The sequence below is a fragment of the Convolutriloba macropyga genome, chromosome 3, assembly GCF_964194025.1.
Source record: "Convolutriloba macropyga chromosome 3, txConMacr16.3, whole genome shotgun sequence".
In the NCBI taxonomy this organism is placed as follows: Eukaryota; Metazoa; Xenacoelomorpha; order Acoela; family Convolutidae; genus Convolutriloba; species Convolutriloba macropyga.
In genome coordinates, this window is record NC_134470.1 from 27466266 (window position 1) to 27490806 (window position 24541).

Sequence of the window (24541 nt, forward strand, 5' to 3'; positions counted from 1 at the left end):
ATATCTTGAGCTGCGTGTTGAATTTAGGAGTACACATTATTAAGACTACGTGACAGGATACAACGAAATCAAATATCAAGCATTATTTATATCCATAAATCAATGTCTACTTTGGAAAACAAACGTAAAAACTTAGTAAAAAGTAAAAATAACGTGAAAAAAAAACATGAGCGAAAACAATTTAATTGTTTACAACTAAAAGAAGTATGGGACTAAAGCTCAATGAGACTTCTTAATAGGAATAAAAAGGTAAAGTTAAAAAAATACATTTTAAATTTTCGAACACAAATGATTTCAAAGTCGTGAAAGCATTACCTTGTTATTGAAAAAAAGATTCTTTTACTTCTCTGAGAAGGCAATTGAGATAGATCTTTTGATTTTCACACCATGACGCATGTCTACAAAACAAATCAAATACCCAATACAAAAATCAAATATTATACTAAATATTTGCGAAATATTTAATTGTAATTAATCAGACTATGTGACAAGTAAACAAAAAAAATCAGCAGATTGTAAAGTAAAAAAAAAACTACGCCTATTTTTATAAAAACATTTGATATCAAAGTTAAGCAAAACATCACCTATGAACTGAAATCAGTAAATACGTTCTTTGTTCAACAGTAAGAAGCCGCTAAGGCATCCGAATACCCAGAATGTTTCATACGACTTCAGAAACAACGACAAAAAAACAAAAAAAATGAACAAAAATGTATTAATTTCTGCTAGAAGAAGGTGTCGAAGCCGTGAAAACCATAACCTCTTCATTGAAACATTTGAAAACTACATTTTTCTCCGCTTTTTGAACTTTTTTAAACTCTTCAAAAATGTGATATTTGAGCTGACAATAATGCAACAAAATCTCAAAGATGGGATAGTGACAAAAAACGAAAATCTTTTGTGATTAGTTGTAGTATCGAAGCCAATTCCTTCACTTAAGAAATCAAAAAATAAATATCAAGTTCAGCCCATTAAAAAGACAATGCATTACGTCCTTGTTGACTTTAAGCTACAGGGGTGACCAAAAAAATGAAAAAAATTACCAAAGCTCAGTAATCCATTGTTTATTTTGAAAGAATACTATTTTTTAAGTCAAGACTGTTATCATTAAGCTTTGATTTAAATTGTTCAGTTCTGTAATCAACAAAAAACCAAAAAAAAATAAAACCCATTTAAAAGTGCATTTAAAACCTACCAATGAGAAAGAGGAAACAATTGGGTTTTACGTCTGATTTTCTCTTATTCTGTTAGACGCCAATTCGCCTAGATTGGCGTCCTACGTTAATAGAGGAGTTGATGTGAGAATTCACGCTGTTGACTTCATGACGCACCAGATGCTAGATAGAGTTCCGCACTTCTATTTCTACTTTGAAGACCGCCTGGTGCTAAAGAGGGGGCATTAGATCTAACATACACACGGATACAAATACATACAGTGGTGGTGTCTTGGCTGTTGAACAAAGTTAACTTTTCAATTGTGCTAAGATGTATGAACAAGAAGCTTTTCTTTCAAATGGCTGTCTGTTTAAAGTAGCATAACAGAATGTTTGTTTTTCCTGAAATGAAATTAGTGATTTTACATTTTTCATTACAGACTTGTTTACATCTCTGGTGTTTCGAGTGGCTGTTAACTATACCCATGAAACTGACTGCTATTTCGATTGCGATATCTTGAGCTGCGTGAGAAAAATCTTTCAAAAGTTCTATTTGGATACTGATTGCTCCAAGCGGTTTTACTGTTTATCTGTAGCTCCTATCCACCGCGTTTTTAATTTAGGAGTACAAATTATTAAGACTAAGTGACAGGACACAACGAAATCAAACAACAAACATTATTTACATCCGAAATTCAATGTCTACTTTTGAAAAAGAAACTTAAAAACTAAGTGAAAAGTAAAAATAACGTGAAATAAAAACATGAGCCAAACCAATTAAACTGTTTACCACTAAAAGTAGCATGGGACTAGTTCTCAATGAGACTTCTTTATAAGAATAAAAAGGTAAAGTTAAAAAAATACATTTGTAAATTTCGAAAACAAATGATTTCAAAGTCGTGAAAGCGTTACCTAATAATTGAAAAAAAGGTTCGTTTTTTTCTCCCGAGAAGGCCATTGAGATCTTTCGATTTTCACACTATGACACATGTCTACAAAACAAATCAAATAACCAATAAAAATTAAATAATCTATTAATTGTTTGCGAAAAACCGTTGTCGCAGCCGTTAAAACAATAAGAAATGCGCTAAAAACAGTAAATGCGTTCTTTGTTCAACAGTAAGAAGCCGCTAAGGCATTCAAATATCCAGAATTTTCCATACGACTTCAGAAAGAACGACAAAGAAACCAAGAAAAAATGGAAAAAATGTACTAATTTCTGCTAGAAGAAGGTGTCGAAGCCGTTAAAACCATAACCTCTTCATTAAAACATTTGAAAACTACATTTTCCTCCGCTTTTGAACTTTTTAAACTCTTCAAAAATGTGATATTTGAGCCGACAAAAATGCAACAAGTCAAGAAAAAAACCTCAAGGATGGGAAAGTGCCAAAAACGAAAATCTTTTGTGATTAATTGTAGTATCAAAGCCAATTCCTTCACTTAAGACATCAAAAAATAAATATCAAAGTTCAGACCATTAGAAAGACAATGCAATATGTCCTTGCTGACTTTAAGCTACACGGTGACCAAAAAAAGAATGAAAAAATTAGCAAAGCTCAGTAATCCATTGTTTATTTTGAAAGAAAACTATTTTTAAGTCAAGATGAACATCAATTTTTAACTAAGAGACTAGATAGATCTCTTCAAAACAACGTAGGAAGCGAAATGGACCTGTTATCATAAAGCTTTGATTTAAATTGTTCAGTTCTGTAATCAGCAAAAAACCAAAAAAAAATCCAAAATTATTTTTAATCAAGACAGCGACTGATTACAATCCGATTTTTCTGGAATGTAAATCACAACAATTAGACTAGGACTAGATTTGCTATTTCTGTTTTTCTAATTGCAACACCTAACTGTTCCAAGGACTGTGGATATGAATAATTTGAAAATAGGAGTCAACAGATAAAAAAATGATGCATTTTGGATAATTAGGTTATATTATCCTAGCAAGTCTTAATTAAAGTAAATTATCCTCGCAAAGTTATATTACCTCAGAAAAAGGAGTTAGCAAAAACGTAATTTAATACAGTTAAAGAAGATTGCGTCAGCAGTTTTCAGGTGTATTAATGCGGCAAATTTAAGCAAAATAGACCAAATAAAAGTTCGTACTATTTTTTGGTGAAATCTTATTTTTTGAACAATTTAGCCACAAAACTGGCTGAAAAATTCAACATCACTTTTCAGTTTTTACAGTGTATAACCAGCAAAACTATAGTCAACAATTTAAAGACACTTTTTGGCAAAAATGATTAAAAAAACTGCGTAAAAGTACGGAAAATGTGCGCAAAAGCAACGAAAATCAGTCAAGTGATCAGAAACATTTCAACCTCAATATCTCCTTGGAAAACAACAAAAAATTGTTTTTGATTATATACACTTCGCTGGACGCGCTTTCTAATGATAGCATTCACAACCCTCTACGATGGATATATTAATGGAACAAAATTGACTGAACAAAGACAATCCCTTTTGATTATTTATTTCCTCTCCACTAAAACAGGACGGATAAATGATTTGAGATACAGGTTTTGTACTTGTTAATTTACTACCAAACTTTTAGTTTAATGAAAACTTTAATGAGACTTGCAAAACCAAGGAATCGCAGTGAATTAAAGCACTGTCCTCTGATCTCGAGCAACCGTAGTCCAATCCATTCTGGGACAAGAGTAGGCCACAATAGAAAATATTTGCGCATAAGTGTTGTATTAATTTCGTTAACAAAATTTTAAATCAAGCAAAAATCAAGAAGAATACACGCACCACTCGAATACTAATTTCGATACCATAACAGTCGACCATTTTGTTTCGTTTTTTTTCAAAATGGGGAATGTAAATGCGATGCTGGATTTCTTCCTTCGATCGATTTCAATTTTTGTTTACGCAATTTACCTTTGGATAATATAACAAATTATCCGAAGTTTGAAAAAAGAGGAACACTTAAAAATTTCGAAGGTGAAATCGAAAAGGAAACAATCGCTCGGAGGGAGGGTTGACATATCTCCACATCTCCTTAGAAATTAAGGTAAAACTAACGGAAAAATTTGTAGTAAAATTAGTTAGGTTAAAAAGATTTTTGATTGTAACGAGTATTTCTTTAGAGTTTCAAGCCTAATTTATTTGACCAAAATTTCGAAGTTATCAACTATTATAATATAAAGAAACTTTTTTCCTGCAATATCTAATTTGTCTTTGCATCGAACAGAATTTTCCCAAACAAAATACCCCAGTCAAATGAGAGCTCTCAAAAATGCAAAAATCAACTTTGAAAGTTAAAATCAAAGCAGACAATTGAGTCGTTTTTATTGAGTCTTTTTTAATAGTTTCTTGGGTTGTTTTGCGAAAAATTTTTTCTACTTAAAAAATTTTAAAGTTTCAGCTTCCTCAAACCACTGAAAAGTAAAAGAAAAGGTTTCGTGGATTGAAAACCAAAACGACGAAGTTCATTACTGAAACGTAGAGGGATTTCAATTTTTATCTTTTCCATTTGTATTCCTTGTGTTGGGAGAGCAGATCATTCGAATTAACCTCCTATATTATAATACAAAAAGACGATATTGCGAGTTAATGAGTTTAATTATCGCAGGGTTGAAAAACTTAATTAACAAAGTTTTTTTAAATTAGAAAAATAATTTTTAATTCTCGGTATTTCGAAATCGCTCTTCGAAATGATCTTTTCCAGAAGGTGAGCATTTCTGTAAACTGAAGACTTGAAAAGTTTATTGAGAAAGTACTCGTATAAACAGCAAAGATTGAATTAGAAAAATGGAAAGAATTATTAAAAATTTCTAATTTTTCGAGCATACTCCGAAGAGGGAATGGGCCGAAAACTAAAATTCACTGATGACCAATGTTCTTCAATGCTAATAACTAGGCGCATTAAGGGACAACATTTAACGCTCCCTTACAACAGACTCAAGTAAAAGCCAGAACTGTCAGAAATCATTAAAAAAAGAAAATTACTTAATTGTATGAAATCTTTTTAAACAAGATTTTTTAATTACCTTCAAAACCAAAATTTTGATTAAAAGATTTATCTGGTAGCTCATCTATGAGACATTAAAACAACAAATTTGCCCATTACCTTCATAAAACTTTAAAAATGACAAGAACTTTGTAAATTTCAATGTCTGTTTCAAATTTCAGTGTCAATTTTAAAATCACCAATATAATTTCCTCAAGAAGTCCACAACTACTTTTTCAAAAAAAGCATCATAAATGAACGATGCGAACCATGAGTAAAGATCAGTTGAAGATCATGAGTAAAGATCAGTAAAAAACAAAACTTTAACGTTTTTAGGCGGGACTTTGTGTGTTCGCGTGCATGTATATGAATGTGGTGTGTGGAATGTTTACTTAAGCGAGAGGGTAAAAGTGTTAGTCTGAAAATTAGCTCCTTTAAATGTTAGACGAGTGCAAAAGTATCAGATATCATAAAGAACAGAAAAATGACAATTTAAATTTTACAGCTTTTAATTTCATCTTTAATATTGTCAAAACCCAAAAATGTCTTTCAGTTTTCGCTGGCAACACATCTACGAGAAAAATAGGAACTTTCATTATGCTCATATTATGGCCAAATTGTTCAAAAAGACTGCATATTTTTTGGTTCAAATAGTTCAAAAATTTTCTCCAATGCATATGTTGCATGCGGATACTCTCATGTTGCATGCGGTTTCTCTGACAGAAATTATTGGTTGTTTTTACATCTTAAGAATTATGTTGAAACTTTCCGTGCTACGCACAGACTCGAACGAGCCATCTTGTTTGTCTTGATAGATATTTTAACGTTAAAAAGCTTTTTTGCCACAAACATCGTTTACTCGCCCGTAGCCGAGCAGGAAATAAATCAGTCTGAACTTTGCTGAGCCACAATGTATAAACACAAAATTTTGAGTATAATTGTTGTTAGTCTTCGAAACCAACCACTTCAATACCAAGCTTAAAATTGAAAAATTATAATGTTGCCGAATCGGTAAAATCAAAAACGAGAGAACAAATTCATAATTCAAGCATTAACATTCTCAAGCAGTGTTAAATCCAACAAACAAAAAACTGGGATAACCTCCAAAATGATGTAATTAAGGTCACAATTTTAAAGGCCTAGAACTCATCCATTTATGGCGTCAAAGATAAAGACCACTTTTCCAGGTCACTATGGATCTGAGATTTTTGGTCAAATTTTATTGGGGACCTAGGGTAATTATTCTTTCCTTGCTAGACGAAATGAGCGAAATGCTAGATAAATAAATGGTCGGTTCGAGTACGCGAAGGCGCTTGTTCAGATGAAAACACTGCACGTCAATATAATGCTCTCGAACATTATCGGTTTCCTTCTCAAACCGTTTTTGCAATTTTGCAAAACAATTAATCCTAAAGAGTTCATACTAGCACTTGAAAGGAAGTAAAACATCAACTCTAGCTAAGTTTCTTCACTATTCCCTTCCTACGATTCGTAACACTTTGAAGCAATGTTTGTCACAGCGATAAAAAGAATTGGTATCAGTTAAAAAAATGACCAGTGCCGATAATTAAATAAAACATGACAGGAACTTGAGTTCCACAGAATTCGAATCCCCTCTATCGTTACAATAAAAGGGGGTCAGTGACACAATAATTTGACATTGGCAATCTAATCAAGTTCCACTTGTTGATGATGATGTTGATTTGTTTAACCACTCCTTCTTGAACTCAAGAGTGGGGAAATTGCAGAAGGATTGACAGAAGAGAAACGTCCTGAGAGCACGTTTGAAAGCTGCAAATTCATTGATGTCCGTCACAAAATAGGAAAGCGAGTTCCACAACACAGCAGTTTGTTGGTCTTGAAAAAACAGATCAAAGATTGAACTCCAAAACAAGGTATATCCAAGCTTTCAGCAAATTAGCAAATCTATTTAAAAACACGGTTCAAAGTCCTCTACTTCAACAACAGTCTAGTGTTATTCATTTGACTCCCCAAACTTCCTCTGTTGCAGAACAGATCTTGGCACAAGTGAGAGCAGCTGAGAGAGGGAACCCACTTATGGACACAGTCTGATTCGTGAACTCAGGGTACACTGATCCATGGGCCATTGCACCGACAACAACTACTAAAGGGTTGTCATCTTTCGGAACTACCTTTCTGAAGTCCACTATATTGTCCGTGTGAAAACTGGTAGCTATTTTGGGACAACCCACCGGCAGATAATCACTTATATCGTTCTTGATTACCTGAACAAAATAAATTTCAAAGACAAAACTTGACAAATGAGCAGGCTAGCCCGGTCATCTCTCGATATAAACGTTCGTTTCTTCAAAAGTTTCTCGTTGAAAAGCTTTCATGCAGACGTGAAATGATATTACAAATATATCCTGTAATTGCAGTGATAACCTGTGATAACTGTTTATTAGTTGTGTCATCTGTGACATAGCCCAGTCTCAAAATGTTTATATGCACCAAACAACATTGCAGTTACGCAATTAATGCGACAAACGCTCGCGCATATTTATGTGATGCAAAAATATAGCACATTAGTCGGCCGGTTAAGTTACTGATTTTTTTTTTGAAAACTGCTTGGATGGTCGGCAGAAGCATTCTAGAAACAATTGACTCCTTGGGAATTCGAAAGCTTGAACAGGTAAGATTATACATTTCTTTTGTATTTGGAGCCATCTATTTATTAAACTCCACATCTATAAGCCGAGTAGCATCTGATGTGATAGACAGATTCAGTTCTTACGCACAGTGTGGGCAAAGGCAAGATTTAAAGTATCAGAAATCAATTCTGCTTTTACGTGTATTTCAGCACAACATTTATCACATTGAAAGTGCCTCACGATTTGGAAGATGAACATGGTAGAAAATCAGCTAAGTAGGGAATAAGAGTACCTTAAGAAGCTTTACAGGGCCGTCTGCTGCTCGTACGACATACTTGTGCAATAGTTGTACCATCAAGCCCGCAAATCGTGGAAAAGTCCTCGGGATCCTGGTCTGTGGGTGGACCTCGATGAGCAGGTTCTTGTCTGTTCTTATGTAAATCTAAATTGAATTGAAGCAATCATATACACGTCAACAGGAATCTAGAAAGCAATGTGAGAATAATATTATACAAGAACAAGAATGAGAGGCGCCAAGGAATACCATTTGCACATTTATAAAAACCCGCACGGAAGTCAAAGTTGAATTCCTATAAAAAATTATAAATTTAATCTACTTTCCATGAGTTCAGTTTTGTGTTCCGCTACAAAAAAATACCAAAGTTACCAAAAACGACGCCAGAAACAACGAAATTAACTGTACACGTTCGTCGTTTACGGCCTGATTGTTTAGAATCTGACAAAAATTGTCTACGGTCTCATTAAGCTCTCATTCAACCGTAAAAATTCGGCTCATATATGGCTCAGTAGCAAGACTTCCGTATCGAAACAAAAAATTCTAAGATGTAGTAAAAAATTCTTTTTATCAAAAATTTCATAAATTCAACCTGTACTTCAATTAAAAAGGGTTTTTAATTGTTACTTTGAGTTGAAACGGAACAGCCTGTCCATCAGAAATCGAAATGCGCATAACCGGACCATGCAAAAACAAAATTGAACCATGTAAAAAGAAACAACGTAACATAGCCTGCAGATTGCCAGAAAATAGCAGCAATAGTTTTGTAGATCTGCAGTCTCAAAACGATAGCAAGAGAAACAGACCAGAAAAAATTGTTATTAAATGCTCAGATGTTAGACTTTGATTAAAAACTTGCGCAAATTATTACCTACTTGACACACATTCACTTGACCGTATCTCTTTGAATTAAAGAAAAGTCAATTTCAGAGTGAGGAAGTCATTTTTTGAGTGAAGTAAATCACGTGTGACCAAAAATTTATTCCCTCGAATGAAGAGAAAAACTCGCTCCACTAAAAAGTGAAAATGACGTCACGCAACTCAGTTGAAATTGCATGAAAGAACGAACAAAAAGCAGATCTGAAGTTATTGTTAAGTCATATGGCCGAAACAAAAATTTGACACAAAAAAACATAGCAGGACAAGTCCTGACCTTCAATTCAAAGCATTTTCATTGACTAAACAAAAAATAGACAGAATGTACTATTGCTTGATCGGAAAAATCGTTTAGAAAACAATTCCGGCAATAAAAGAGAAACATAGCCGGCAAACTGCCGGAAAATAGCCGCCGTTGACACAATGATGCACATCGGAATTGAAACAGAAAAAGAAACGATAAAAACTGACCGAATTTTTTTCTGCTGTTTTTCAGTGTCGAAAATTGTTCTAATTTGGCGTGCATATTGAGTTGAATTCTAAACCTATACTTAATTCAGCTTCTAAACAGAAAGCTAATAATCTGAATACCAATGTCAGCTAACAAACACTCTAATGAACTTTGATAACCTAATTCTCAATGACTTAACGACAGGGCTTTATCGGTTTATCCCGTCTATTTCGATTTTGACTTTGACAGTATTCACCACATTGCGTAATTGAATGTTCGAAATTTAAATTCATTCATTTGAATTAATGAGTGAAGAAAGTCAGAAGTCAAACGTGAAAACCGTGACTTATGTAAAACAAAAAACGTGATCAAAAGGTGATCATAAGCGAATTAAAAAAAGGAGAGCGCCTAAATAATAGCCGTTGAGAGACTACCGGCGGCTATTAAAAAACTAAAAAAAACGAAGTAAAAATGCCGCATGTGAACAAACGACCACTTGCGAGAAAGTAAATTTTTGTTTATTCACCGTTTTCTCACCTGTTTCGGCGTAACCAAAATCACTACTCCAATTCGACTTCAAAATCAAGAAAATGCGTGAAAAGATCTTAAAAAAGACAGCGCCCCAATACAATTCAAATTCTTTGAATTGTAAGAAGTATGAAAACACAGCAGGACATGTCCTGAATTACAATCCGAAGAAATGAATAAACCAATAATCTGAAAATCAATATTTTTAAAGCAATATTAAACTAAATCATTCAAAAACCCGTGACACTATACGCGCAAAATTAAACAATTAACACTTTATAAAAATACTGACCATATGCATCATTTGAATGAGTACACAATACAACAGCTCAGGGAAATCAATGGGAGACAACTCAAAATTGAGCCAAACCAAAGGAAATTTGGAGAAAAAAAAATTCACGCGAAGTCACTTTAGCAATTCGAAAACAAGTGGAGTCTCAGTCAATGAAAACAATAGCCAGAACATGAAGCAGATTAATTGTGCAGAATGACGCCGAACTAAAAAACCAATAAAAAAGGTATTTGTTGAGAGTAAGCGAAAAGACTACAACAAAAAACAACATCAAACAATTCAAGACAAAACATCGATTCCTATGAACTCATGCGTTTAATAAGATGCAACTTTCCTCATTAGCAACCAATGAAACCTGTCATAAATGAGACCAAATAAAAGAATACAAAAACAAAACCAATTTTCGCACAAACCAAAGAACTGGCTTCTACTTTTTGAGCATCAACAGTATAAGTCACCGAAAACAATAACTATTCACTGAAAGAATTTTTTCATTTAAATAACTCTTCGTCAACAGTCAAAGAGGCCTGTCATTATTGAAACTACCCCTTCCACCGTCCTCCATCTGGCGATTTGGACTCCTTGTTCAGCCGTCCGATAGCTGGCAATTTCGGACGACTGAACAGGGGTTCCAAATCTGCAGGTGACGGACGGTGGAAGGGGAGTGGGGTGAGTGGTGGGAGGAAGGTAGAGTAGAGCGTGGAGTGACAGAGAGGTGACCGCCCATTACACCATGAAATTATGTATCCTCAAAGCAATTTCAATTAATAGCATAGTTAGAGACTAGTAAGAGAGCCTCACTTAATGCCCTCCGGGTTGTACCTTTTATCCCGTTTTTGAGGCCCAAAAATTAAAAGCTTCAGACGAAAAATTGATCAAGCGAATAATCGCAAACAGACCGCAGGACAAATCTAATATAATTGCTAAAAACTTCGTTTGAGAGCAATTAGCAACCTAAAATCCAAACGTGACTACAGAAAGTCCCATCAAAACACCGGAATCACAAAAAATTCTCTTCAAAGACAGTCGGCCCACTAAAGAACTAGCGAACTATCACAACAACTTAGTTTTGCCATAAAATGAAACTGATATTGAATCAACGAAAACTACCCACTTTTCAGGTATTTGTCACATACACTATTTTTTGCCAGCAAACAACCTACAACCAGTTTTATGATATCGGGGCTAAATAATGGGGCACTGTTTATTGTAACAGCTTTCGAAAAGTGCAGTGGAAATTAGATCACATTCAGCCGTATACATAGACTTCTCACCTGTGGCTGATTATATTGACATTATTTTGACGAAAAGTCACAAAAATTTGTCGAACATACGAACCCTTTGTCTAGTAAAAACTGCTTTAAAAATCTGTCATAAATGAGACCAAATAAAAGAATACAAAAACAAAACCAATTTTCGCACAAACCAAAGAACTGGCTTCTACTTTTTGAGCATTAACAGTATAAGTCACCGAAAACAATAACTATTCACTGAAAGAATTTTTTCATTTAAATAACTCTTCGTCAACAGTCAAAGAGGCCTGTCATTATTGAAACTACCCCTTCCACCGTCCTCCATCTGGCGATTGGGACCCCTTGTTCAGCCGTCCGATAGCTGGCAATTTCGGACGACTGAACAGGGGTTCCAAATCTGCAGGTGAAGGACGGTGGAAGGGGGAGTGGGGTGAGTGGTGGGAGGAAGGTAGAGTAGAGCGGGGAGAGACTGAGATGTGACCGCCCATTACACCATGAAATTATGTCTCCTCAAAGCAATTTCAATTAATAGCATAGTTAGAGACTAGTAAGAGAGCCTCACTTAATGCCCTCCGGGTTGTACCTTTTATCCCGTTTTTGAGGCCCAAAAATTAAAAGCTTCAGACGAAAAATTGATCAAGCGAATAATCGCAAACAGACCGCAGGACAAATCTAATATAATTGCTACAAACTTCGTTTGAGAGCAATTAACAGCCTAAAATCCAAACAGCCTAAATCCAGGTATTTGTCTCATACACTATTTTTTGCCAGCAATCAGCCTACAACCAGCTTCTTGTTATCGGGGCTAAATAATGGTGCACTGTTTATTGTAACAGCTTCCGAAAACTGCGATGGAAATTAGCTCTCATTCAGCCGTATACATAGACTTCACACCTGTGGCTGATTATATTGACATATTATTTTGACGAAAAGTCACAAAAGTTTGTCGGACATACGATCTCCTTGTCTAGTAAAAATTGCTTTAAAAAGACCAACAGGACTAAAATTATTGCTAAACTTTGTTCGAGAGCAATTAATCACTTTCCAAGAAACAAATTAAAACCGAGTATTCAAAAACTTAAAACTATTGTTGTCGGTAACAGCTGCTTTATTTAAAGACAATAATCTATACAATAAGAATACAAACACATGAACGACAGATAGCTGCACTAGGTTTCGTGAGTTGCTGAAGTTTTCTAGGTATAGAAAACTTCAAGGTTCTAAGTGTACTTAGTGGCACCACCCGATGTTTAAGGCAACGGAAATTGTGCAATATCTATACCGATAGTTAAATATGATCTTACTAACAACAATCTAAGCGAAAATCTGTTGAGTATAACAAATATTACGAGCTAAATATTATTTAACAACTTTCCCACCTAATGATCAATTCTATGTTCTTTAATTTTCAAAAAGTGTTACCCTAAGTTAACAAAAAGACAGAAACAAATTATAATCACGCCAACTTCAGCATTAAACATAGACAACAGACCTGTAACAATCCAGCTTTGTTCAACGGACTGTCTAGTAACATAAGCAAACTCTGGTGACAGATATCTGGTCTGACGGTGCCAGGATCTATGTTCTGCTTGGCCATCAAGTTTTTGTGTTTGTCACAATCCAACAATTCATAGTTTTTAGAAGTCTTTACAGTTTGTAAACTGGCCTTGTCCAGAACAACAATGAGACGTTTTTTAGAGTTGATCGAAGATGAAGGCATTTCAACTATTGTGTGCAGCTGTTTGGTGACTTCGGCCTCTTCTTCGTCTTCGTCCAAGATATCATTGGACTCTTTGTCCCTGGCCTCTGACTTGGCATGCATTTCAGCTGCCGCTCGTTTTCTGTTTTGCTTACCCATAACAAACAAATCAAAACCTGAAACCAAGTCCTAACAGGAAAGAATCTTAAACAAGCTTTCAAAAAATCAGCATTGCATGCTTTTTTAAAATGTTACACACAGCCAGAATAGTGAAATAAAAACTGGTAAATTGTCTATCGATCTACTTAAATTTTGTTTTCTAGTTGGTTTGCGCGAAAAATTATAAATTGATACATCAACCTTTCTCCCATTATTGAATATAAAGTGCGCCAAAATGCCTATCAAAACCACCTAATTGAAACGTTAATGGGGAACAGTAGTTGAAAATCGTCTCCATCGACCCGAAAAAACAACGATAACTGATAAAAAATAACTTCCAAAACAGTCAGCAAAATTTATCAAAACTCGGCCATCTTTTCACATCTGCAGAAAGTCAAACATTGACGGATAACAGCAGCAATACAGACAACTAAAACCTCAGAAAACGATCTACTGCTAAAAGAATAGAAACGTACACGTGTTACGTCCTTTTCCATTATCTCATTTTAAGCTGTCTGTATTGCTGATATTCTCTATACTTTGTCCTTAAAAAATTCACATTTAACACAATGATGATTTAACAAAGAGAGCAGGGAATTTTGCACATTCGCGGTGGTGATGTGGTTAAATCTTGAAGTATTGAGCTCCCAATTCTCTGAGGATATTGCTGTTCAGTTACTTTGATGGGGTGGGTGTAGAGTTGATTCGGATCAACAAGGAACGTCACACCAAACCGGTGAAACCCAACAACCAATCCCCACCTCTCCCAACACCTTTTCTGGGTGTTTTAACTGAAAAAAAATTTTCCGAATGTTTTGAAAGATCAATAAAGCCTCGACTAATTGAACCGGAGAGTTGGGACGGAAACGTCAAACGATCAGAAACTTTACTTTGCGTCTCAGTAGAAATTGGACAACGACAAGATAGTAAAAAAAAGAAGAAAAATCACCTTCCATTTGAGCCGAGATGTGACAATGCCTCCAATTGTCCTTTGTCATTCGTCGGGAACAGCAAAATCAGACTCCGCTGAGAGAACAGAGTTGTTTGCAACGGAAATACCGGACTCATACAGCGTGTTGGCACACCTTACTACGTAGAACAGCATCAACAATTCACAGGGATCTTTCTTGCTATAACCGTATACTGCTGATAAAGTGCTTAAGATTCAGGTACTGGAATGTAGTGTAAACGATCATAAGTAGGTTCATGGTCTGAACATCAATCTTGGATCGATGGTCTAACTGGTGCTTCCGAAAGTCTCTTGAGCACACTTAAATAAAACTCTAAACAATTATAGTTATCCAGACCAAATTGACGACCCCTTAACCAATGCTGACAGACCAGACTATGTCAAGAAGGTTCTCGCTCTAGACTCAACAAGCGCTTGTATAGGCGCTCAGCATGAATTCAACGCGATATTGTCGACACAGTTCCCACAGTGCGTTACGTTCCAGAAAAAGACAATGATTTTTAAGAATCAGCAAACAGAGGTAGAAAGCAGCACACACAAAACAATGACCAGATAATTTTATAAATTATATCGGAAAGTAAGCAGACCCGAAGTACTCAGACTTAATTCCTCCGAGGTTCATCAGTTTTCTGAATAAATTTTTTTCGAAAAGTTAAGGTCTTTACCAAGTACGCAGCAGGAAAACCATTAAAAATATTCACCGAGAACCAATCAATCCAAAGCTGCAGTAAAACTCCCTACTAAACTTGTGAATACAGGCAGCAGAGGAGGTTTCCCTGAGTTTCTTTCACAAACGTTCTGCCGTGCTCCATTAAGAGCTTTGTTGACAATCAGTCCCATTGCAGTAGGAAGCGTCTTACAAAGACTTACAGCAAAAATCTTAGTAATGGAAGTTAGCAGCGATGAGTGGCATTCTTGTGTTCTTGAGTTGCAATTTACAACTGGGTGTTGGCGTTCGGGTTGGAACAGAAGCAATTAATCACTCAGCAAGGATTTCTTTTGAAAAAACATTGAGATCAGCGGGTTGATCGGGCATTTGGCAGATTGATTTTCGAAAGGCTTTGAATTCTGTATGATGCAGTCACCTTAAGAAAGCTGTTGATGAGTTCGTACCAGGCAGCTGCAATAAAATCTAATAAGTTCGTGAAATCAGGCAGAAGAGGTTTCCCTGAGTTTCTTTCAAAAACGTTATGTCGTGCTTCATTAACAGCTTTGTTCACGAAAAAGGGGGCATTCCCTTGTCATTGTCCCCTAAGACACGGGGAATACATTACACTACGCTTCCTGCTCAAATTAAACGGGGGCGTTCATTCGCTGCTCATATTATTATACTATAAGCTGCTCTTATTATATTATACACCTCTTTATGGCAAGATTAACTGTATAGCAAATTATATATTCAGCAGGGCGACTCCTTAGGTCCTCTCTTGTTTCACCAGTCAATTCCCTATCTGCCTTTTTGGCGGGCAGATGGTGGGTCCATAGCAATTTCTGAATCGACTAATGCGTGAAACGTAATCCCGTCGCAATAATAGAAGTGCTAGGAGCAGCTATTAGAAGCTCCGAATACGTCGCAAGCAATCTTTTGAAACGGATTTAAAAAACTGCAGGTATCCTGGATAAAATCGGCTACCTCAAAGACCCATAATTCTCCTCAGGCATCCTGCATCATTGTCTCCGTCCACCAAAAATGGATTATTTCTTCCGTTGTTGCAGGGAAATGGTTTGAAAATTTTTAAAGAAATCAGATGAAAAACAGCGGGAATATCTGGTAAACGTTTTGGTCAATGTTTTTTAGCGAAGACCCGTGGCTCCAGGAAAACTTGGCTCTGTCATGACGCTTGACAAGCTTGTCTCGTGTCAAACAAATAACAGCCGAAAAGATGACAATCATTCAGGAAGAAAACCAATAAAGAAAAGCTCCACTCGTTAATTTTGCAGGCCTTCAACAAAAAAAATGAGATCTTAAAAAACATTGAAGCACTAATTCAAACACAGACCTCTAAGGAACAAACGAGGAGACTTCAATCCTTGTCTCAATGTCATTCAGGTGCATAGTTATGAGCATAGCCTATACCTGTTGGCATCGGCAGCAAATTGCTCCCCTGCAGCAGAAAAAACTTCAAACCAGACAGCAACTCTCGACCCGGAGACATTTTTGCTCAATCTTCTAAAGCGGGTATGCCAGCTGCCTTTGACGTCGTCACTGCTACCCAACTTAATTGCAAATGTAGATTTGAAGGCTATTCATGCTCTTGAAGCAGGCAAGAGCGGAAGTATGGTGCACACGGAAAGACTTATTCGGAAAGTGGATTTATTTCTGCACCAATTGCTATTAAAGCGCTAAATTCTCACATACGTTCAAGAAGCCGCTGAAGAAACTGGCTGTTATTGCTGAAACAAGTTTAATTCTGAGTTTGTCAGTTGCCATAAAACAATCGGCCCAATCAATTTCCGTAATTGCTATCCAATGAACTGCAACCATTATACTTGGTAGAAACGCCTGATATCCCGTCTTACGCTGACGGAAACTCACCTAATGGGAGGGAGTCTTCAGTCCGAAAATAGTCAATAGTGAAATTGAAAAAACGCCATCAGTAAACTTCATTACTGTGTCGTATTGCCTTAAAAATGACATCAACCCAAAAAATCTTTAGCAACAAAGATGAAAAACCTTGGACAGTTCCAAATCCAACGCTTTCGGACAAAGTTCCAAGCCTTCTCACCTACAAACGGCACAAAGCATAGAAAGTAACCTTCTGAATCAAAACAAAAATTAACTCAGTTTGAATTTGAAACTTGATCGCTCCTTAAAATATACCCGGCATATTGCCGTAAAATAGCCGCCGTTGATTCCAATAAGCATGATTAGGATTGAAAGAATAGAAGATATTGAAAAAGAAAGATTTTTGTACAAAAACATTTTTTAAGTCCGATTTATTTTGATGGCATTTCGTAGTTGAACATAACGTACTTCTGTTTCTTAGAGATAGGCTAGAGGGTCTACTATCAAAACCAATTAGCATTAGAGATGGTAACTAAGACTTATAGGAACGACGTTCAAATAGCGGGTATATAAAATTGGGCTTTATGGGTTTATCCCGTTTCTACTTCTGACTTCAATTTTTTATAGTGACTGTTCATTTTGAATTGCTTTGCTGAACAACTGATGTTCAAAATCACTTTTAGCAGAATGAGAGCAGATAGAAACTAGCCTAGAGAAGTCAAAAAGATATCACGCAAAAAGCGGCAAAATGAGGTAAAGCGAAACATTTTTTTATTCGACGAAGTAAAAAAAAATAGGAGCGCTATAATAGCCGGCCGAGAAGATGAGGGCGGCTATTAATAACAACCAACAAGAGCGACTGGGCTTCGATCTATGCAAATAGTGACCAAGAAACAAAAACATAACCGACCAACATCGGGCAAACTGCTCTCACACAACCAGCCAGCGGTTGGCGTCAGTAGTAACCCACAGGGGCTTAGGAGTGCTAGCTAGCGGGTTGTGAGCGGAGTGGAGGAGGGGGGGGGGGGGTGAAGTGATGGTAAGCCAAGCGATGGGGGTCGGTTTGTGGGAGAGGTGGACGAGAAAGGGGTCAAATTGCCAGGTGCAGCAGGGTGGACAAGGACGTCGGGGGGGGGGGGTATGGGGGATGACAAGGTGGGGGTGACTGAGGCGCGTCAAATTTTCAAGACTAAGAACTGCCCCTTCGCATCCTCAAATTGTCTCCTCCAAAGTTTTGGTGAATCGCACACTTAGAGACTAAAAAGGTTTATGACTTTAAGAGCGCTGCTCGACCACTTAATGCCCTCCGGGCGCTACTTGTTTCTCGTTTTTGCGGACTAAAAGTGAAATGGGTCAGACAAAAAATCGGTCAAGCGAAAAAAAGCGTTTAAAAAGACCACAGGACTAATAGAATTGCAATAAATTTCGTTTGAGAGCAATTAAAAACCTGAGAACAAAAAAAAATAGTGCCTGCAAAAAGTTTCTGTACTATGAGAAAGTCGAAAGACAGCAAAAAATGGCGTGAAAGCCTGAGAAAAAGCAAAAATGTAATCTAAAAAGTTAAGATCTCTTTTCACCTTGAATTGAGGCCTTCTCGGCAATTGCAGTGCAATAATTACTTGAAATACTACTAAAACTAGCTGAGGGCCTCTAATGAAACTTAATGCCCACCTGTTTAACACGTTTTGAAAGAAAAAAGTCACGGGGAAATGTGTAGGCACATCTTATAAAAATCAAAACACCAATGCAATCCAAAAACTCAGATCGTAAAAAGTATACTAGCAAAAATACCCGGCTGAGAAGCGACTTTGTTTGAGAGAAACTAAAAACGACTTGTGTCCGACCAAATAACTTTCGATTGTAAACTCAGTTGCAATTTGAAAAAAAACTACCCAGCTATTGGAAATGGATCCTAAAATCGATCCCAATAAGATGAGATGAGGAGGGCGCTTTTCAAACCACAATCTCTCAGAAAAACTCATTTCCCCATAAAAAGTCGATAAATGACAATGATGTTCCAAAAATGCGAAATTAATTAAAATATTTTATATTCAAGTTGGTAATTGCGAAACAAATACCTCAGAAAACTGATATAAATAGCGTTAATTTATGATCCATAAAACTAAAAATAATGGCAAAAAAATCGTGAGAAATTGCACCATTTGGAATTTAAAAAGTATAAAAAGACCTTATCATCTTTGTTCGGCCCCTTTATCCCGTTTTGAAAACTCAAAGTCAGAGAAAAATGTGTAAAAATGTATAAAATCATTTTATAGTAAAGAACAGGATGAGTTCTGGAACACATTCTAAACAAAACTAAAGAAGCAAACAGAGAGTTTCCACAAATTAGGAGAAAAACAAACAACAGCACTTAAAAAGTTTAGGATTACCATGTTGACTACCAAGACTTTTCAAAATGTCAGAAAGAAGAACAGAAAAAAGCAAATGCTGGAAACAACAGAGGCAGGTAAGACAACGATTCAAAAAGAAAAGTAAAAAACAAGAAAAACTGAACAGCCAGAATCCTAGAAAAAATTCTTTAAAACTAAGAGGCAAAACGAAGCAGCAAGACGACAAAAAGACGACAAAAAGACGACAGCAAGCTATAAAAGTTTTAATGACTAGCTGATTTCAGAGTTTGATAATGACACAAAATTTTAGAAAAAAAATGCAGAAAACTTTGCAACACTGCTTACTTCAAATTCATGCCTGACTAAAGACTACAAAACAACTGACTACAAAGCGGGCAGACATCCGGTTGAACAAAAGAGAGAGACATGGAGTCGAAATTAACAAAAAGCTTGGATATTTAGAAAACAGGTAAAAAAACTGACTTCTGAACCAAATTTGGGTCGCTAAAATCTACCCCATTAACCCAAAAAAATCTTTGATAACAAATAGGACAAAGCGCGCAAACACAAATATAAAAAAAAGTGCCTACAAAAAAGAATTCTGAACTGTGAACAACATCAATTTAGAACGACATCAGCAACCACAACATCAAGGCCCATTTAATTTTAAAAAAACTTGCAGAACAGCAAATGGCCAAAAAGTGCGAAAACGGCACGTTTCCAAGCTCAAAAACTTTGAAATCATCCTTCCAGGTTGAATTGAGCCCTTCAATTTTGAGTCCCACAATTTCAGCACCATAATCATTTGGCAGCCTAATAAAAATAGCTGAGGGCCTCTAATGAAACTTAATGTCCACTTAATTGTCCATCCCATTTTGAAAGAAAAAGTCATGAAGAAATGTGCAGACACATGCTACAAAAAACAAAGCACAAAACCATCCAAAATTTTGGCTTGAAAAAAAGTAGACCAGAAAAAGTAGCCAGCTGAGAAGATGAGGTCGGCTATTAAACGCTAAACAAAAACCCAAAACCGAACTAAAAAGACGGACAGGACAAAAAATAATTACAACAAACTTCGCTTGAGAGCGATTAAAAATTTAAAAATGAGTGGAACAAAGCAAACTCATATGCAATCTGAAAAAAATTTACCCATAGATTGGAAAGCTTGGACGAAGTATTACGTAAATATAACTGGCTAGTGTCGACAAACTGATCTCCAACTTATAACGCATGCTCGATTTCATTGCAGACTGTTTGAATGGGGTATAGATACGGGGCAGTAAATTTACGAAGGTGGTATCTTTGGACGATAAAATCAGAGCCTATTTAGGCCACTAAAATGATTTCAAACGCAAAATAAAACCAATTTGGTGCCCTTTTCATTCGATTTTTAGTAGAGAAACTCTCACGTGAGAACGCTTAAAAATATGACTTAGGTCCCAATTTAGGTAACGCAAAATCAAGAAGTCAAGCATCATAGTAAACTCTCGAAAATTCAAAACTGGCAAACAAAAATTCTGCATAAAAATACAAACATAGCTACAAGAAAGCTTCAAACATCGTTCAAGAGCAAACAGATATTATGAGAGAAATAGGCTTCCAATAGGTGAAACTGCAGCTAAGCAATGACTCAAGTTTTTCGGTTATATGGTGGTCTCCCTTGAACATTCAAAGCACTTTAAAAAGAACTCCATGTGTAGAGAAAGCTAAAAGATAAATTAAACAGAGATTAAACAAACCCACAACCTTAAACAATTGTCAGGAAGCCAGTCGTTGGAAAAGCACGCGAGCCATCTAAGAACTGAAAACACATTTTCACCAAAACCTTCTGAACATCAAACTACTCCTAAAAACGATTTGATCTTTTCCAAAGAAGAGCACATAACAATAAGAATTTCATTAACCTAAAGAATGATCAAAACTTAACCAACTAACGTCGAGCGAATTGCTCTCAAACGACTGGCCAGCAGTTGGCTTTCTCAGTAGTTAGATAGGCTAGCTTTAGCTTAATTGAGGGGAGGGTGATGGTGAGCGCGATGAGGTGGGGTGGTGGAGTGTGAGTGGGGCATTCAGTGGTGGTGGTGATCCGGGGACGTTAAGTGGGGTTATTAGAGAGCAGTAACGCTCTAAAAGGACTTACAGCTCTCTGGGATTTACCTGCATATCATGTTTCTGAGGACGAAAAGTCAAAGGATCAGACAAAAACGATAAGAAAAGTTGGTAAAAAGAAAAATTGCATGAAAAAGACCAGCACAACTAAAATAAATGCAGAAAACTCTGCTTGAGAGAAATTAAACATGATTGACTTAAATTAGACGAATTGCTCTCAAACAATTAACGATGGGTTGGCTTTAATGGTTGCACGCCTCAGTTTAGGATATTAGCCTCACTTCATGGGTGCATTTATGGGGGCGGAGCAAAGTTCGAGCAGAGGGCACGAGCAAAGTTCGTGCGGGCGACATTGTGCTGGTAAATACTTCTCGAAGCCAATTTGAAAATCATAAAATCATACCCCAGCGGTTTTGGTAAGTATACTCAGGGACTAGTAGAGCTGCAGCAGCACTGAACAGACTCGTAATGCCATGATCTTTACTTACCCGTCATGCAAAAGATTGAATTAAAAAACAGATGACTGAAGCAGTTGCTACAAAATTAGCTTAAGAGCAAACAAACATGATATTTACCAATATCATTCATTCCTGTGCATTGAAAGCTTGCATTGTAAAAGAAAAAATTATTTAATATAAATTGGCAAATACGCAAATAAGATTTGAATCAAAAACAATTATCATAGATCAAGATCCATTGGTCTCAACAATCAGATAACTAAACATAGCCAACTAGGGTCGAGAGAATTTCTCTAAAACGACTGGCAACATCTGGAGGGGATGTCGAGTACGGTGAGGGAGCGCACGTGGAGACGATTCCAGAGCGCGGGGTTACGGGAGGAAAGATGTGCACGTGGTGGGGATAAGGGTTGAGTTAAGTGGTGACGGGGGCTGCTGCGCGGGGGAGGAGTGTGAAGTGGGGGGGGGGGGGGGGGGGGGGGTTGCAGGGAGGGTCAAACTCTAAGAACCGCCATCAATTTCTGTCCCCAAAACAGTTTAGGTGAATCAGATACTTAGTCTAGTAAGCCGAAAGGAGAACTTAATGCCCTCCCTTAAGTCTACTAAGAGAAGATAAGCCTTCCCAGCGTTATTTAATTATCCCGTTTTTGAGGACGAAAAGTAAAAAGAGTCAGACGAAAAATTGGTCAAAAGCGAAAAATTGCAACAAAAAGACCACAGGACTTATGTAAGTGCCATAAACTTCGTTTGAGAGCTATTAAAAATTGTCCCGAATGCTCACAATCTTCAATTCTCAATTATTAACTGAAAACTTGATTTAGACTTGCTACACCTCACTCGGCAAAAGCTACATGAAATTACAGAATTAATTGGAAACAAAGATGAAAGTGCTAATATTTATATTTTAACGAACACAAAGCTTTAAAAATTTTCTGAGAAAAAATGTGAATTGCATCAAAATCAAGGCCAATACAAACTGATTCAACATAACATAAATAATATTATAAAATTCATAAAAATAGTCGATTGTATCTAAATACAAATCGAAACTGCATCTGTAAGAGTACAACTCTCAGTGTGAACAAGTATGATAAATTTCTCTGCACCAAATTACACTTGGATAGTCAAAATGGGCATCTTCAGATATTTAGTAACAAAGACGGGAAAAAGAGCAAAGATTCCTTCAGATCAGATACGGAAATGTACTTCAGATGTTTAAAAATTGAGATTGACATACTTCAGCTCCTGGTACTCTTCAATGCCATACATTGAACCTTCTCTTCCAACTCCCGACTCCTTCACGCCCCCAAAGGGCGCCAGTTCACTTGATATCACTCCCTCGTTTACCCCGATCATTCCAAACTCCAGGGCCTCGCTCACCCGGAAGATCTGCGCAGCATTGTTTGAGTAGAAATAACCAGCCAAGCCCACTTTCACACTGTTTGCCATTGAGATCACTTCGTCTTCGGTTTCAAATCTACGAAACAAATGGATTAAGAAGATTAACATCGTCCATTCAAGCACACTGATAGGAACAGAAAAACAATGATGAAAATTCAAGTAGTGGGATTCTAAAATTGGGCGTTATGGGTAAATCCCGTTTCTATTTTGATTTCTGATTCCATTTTCCGATACTGATTCTGCTTTAGATTGCTTTGCTGAGCAACTGCTGGTTAAAAGCATTTTAATGTCGGAAGAATTGCTCTCGAACGACAAGCGGGTGGAAAAACATTTGCCCAACCGATTTGCAACCAATTTTTTATCAGCAACAAGCTTCAATTCGGCGTGGGAGCAATAGAGATCACTTTAAAAAATCAAGAGCGAAAGCCTGAAAAAGCCACTTAAGTCACAGAACGTTTTAGAAGAAAAGCGCAAAAACGGTCAAGCAAAAAATTTCAAAAAAAGACTAACACGTTTACAATAATTGCTGAACTTCGTTCAAGAGCAATTGAAAAGATTTCATGCAAAATGGTGAACTAGCTGTGAACTAAGGTAAAGCGAAATGAATTTTTGTTCGACAAAGTTTTCGAACAAAATCGTCGAATCAACTTGACTTCAAAAATCATGAAAAAGTGCAAACAGATCTTCAAAAGACAGCGCCCCGATCTATGCTATTGAATGTTAGTCACATCTGAGCGCAATGGTTAACAGCGCTTATATCTGTACACGCATTTATGAGTTTTGAGGCGGGCAATGCCGCCATATTTAAACATATCTAATCTTCACATGTTTCTGCGCTCATTAACTATGCCTAACAACAAAAAGAAGCAAGTCAACAAAGGCCTTCAACAAGAATTGGCTGATGTAGAAAGGACACCCGACCAAAGCAATACGCGTCAGTAGCGTAAGGGATAACACCTATTCCTGTTAAGCGACGGCCACGAGTTCGCGCCCGAGATGTTGCCGAAAATTCCGCCTCAATTTCTGGCCCAAAAAAGTAAATTGTCATTTTTGATCTATTCCTGTCTGTGTTTTTTAACCTTTATTATACGTTATTTTTCTTTTTGAAATGGCTATTGTTTTCTTGACTCAAAAATGGTTTTTTTGTTTTTCATCCACTTATATATTTTCCCACTTTTCTTTCTCTTCAGTTCTTTCTTATCTTTCTTTGTTAAAATGTTATTTCTTTGTTCTATCTATTATATTAAATGTAAGTCGCATTTGAGCACAGCGTTCCTATCCTAACCTGCTTTAGTGTTCCTTGAAGCTACAGACTAACGTAATTCCAAAGTTTTGAGACGCGCTATTACGCCATATTTAGACGCCTTACTTGTACATTTTTTGCACACAAAGCATGCCGCTTAGGAAAACCAAACGAACCAAATAGCCACTGACGAAACAAAATCCAATAAAGAAGGGGCGAT

General features: G+C 36.5%; 1 protein-coding gene across 1 annotated transcript in view; it reads right to left on the bottom strand.

The window, feature by feature from the left end:
* Positions 1-6984: 6984 nt before the first annotated feature.
* The window catches only part of LOC142336122 (ribosomal RNA small subunit methyltransferase NEP1-like), a 77893-nt gene continuing 60336 nt past the window's right edge, over positions 6985-24541 (bottom strand). Inside the window, exons 2-4 of the mRNA XM_075384673.1 lie at positions 12918-13300; positions 8023-8172; positions 6985-7364 (exon numbers count right to left, since the gene is read on the bottom strand). Coding sequence (XP_075240788.1) covers positions 7098-7364; positions 8023-8172; positions 12918-13283 — 783 coding nt within the window. The 5' untranslated portion in view covers positions 13284-13300 and the 3' untranslated portion in view covers positions 6985-7097. The remainder of the gene's footprint in view (positions 7365-8022; positions 8173-12917; positions 13301-24541) is intronic.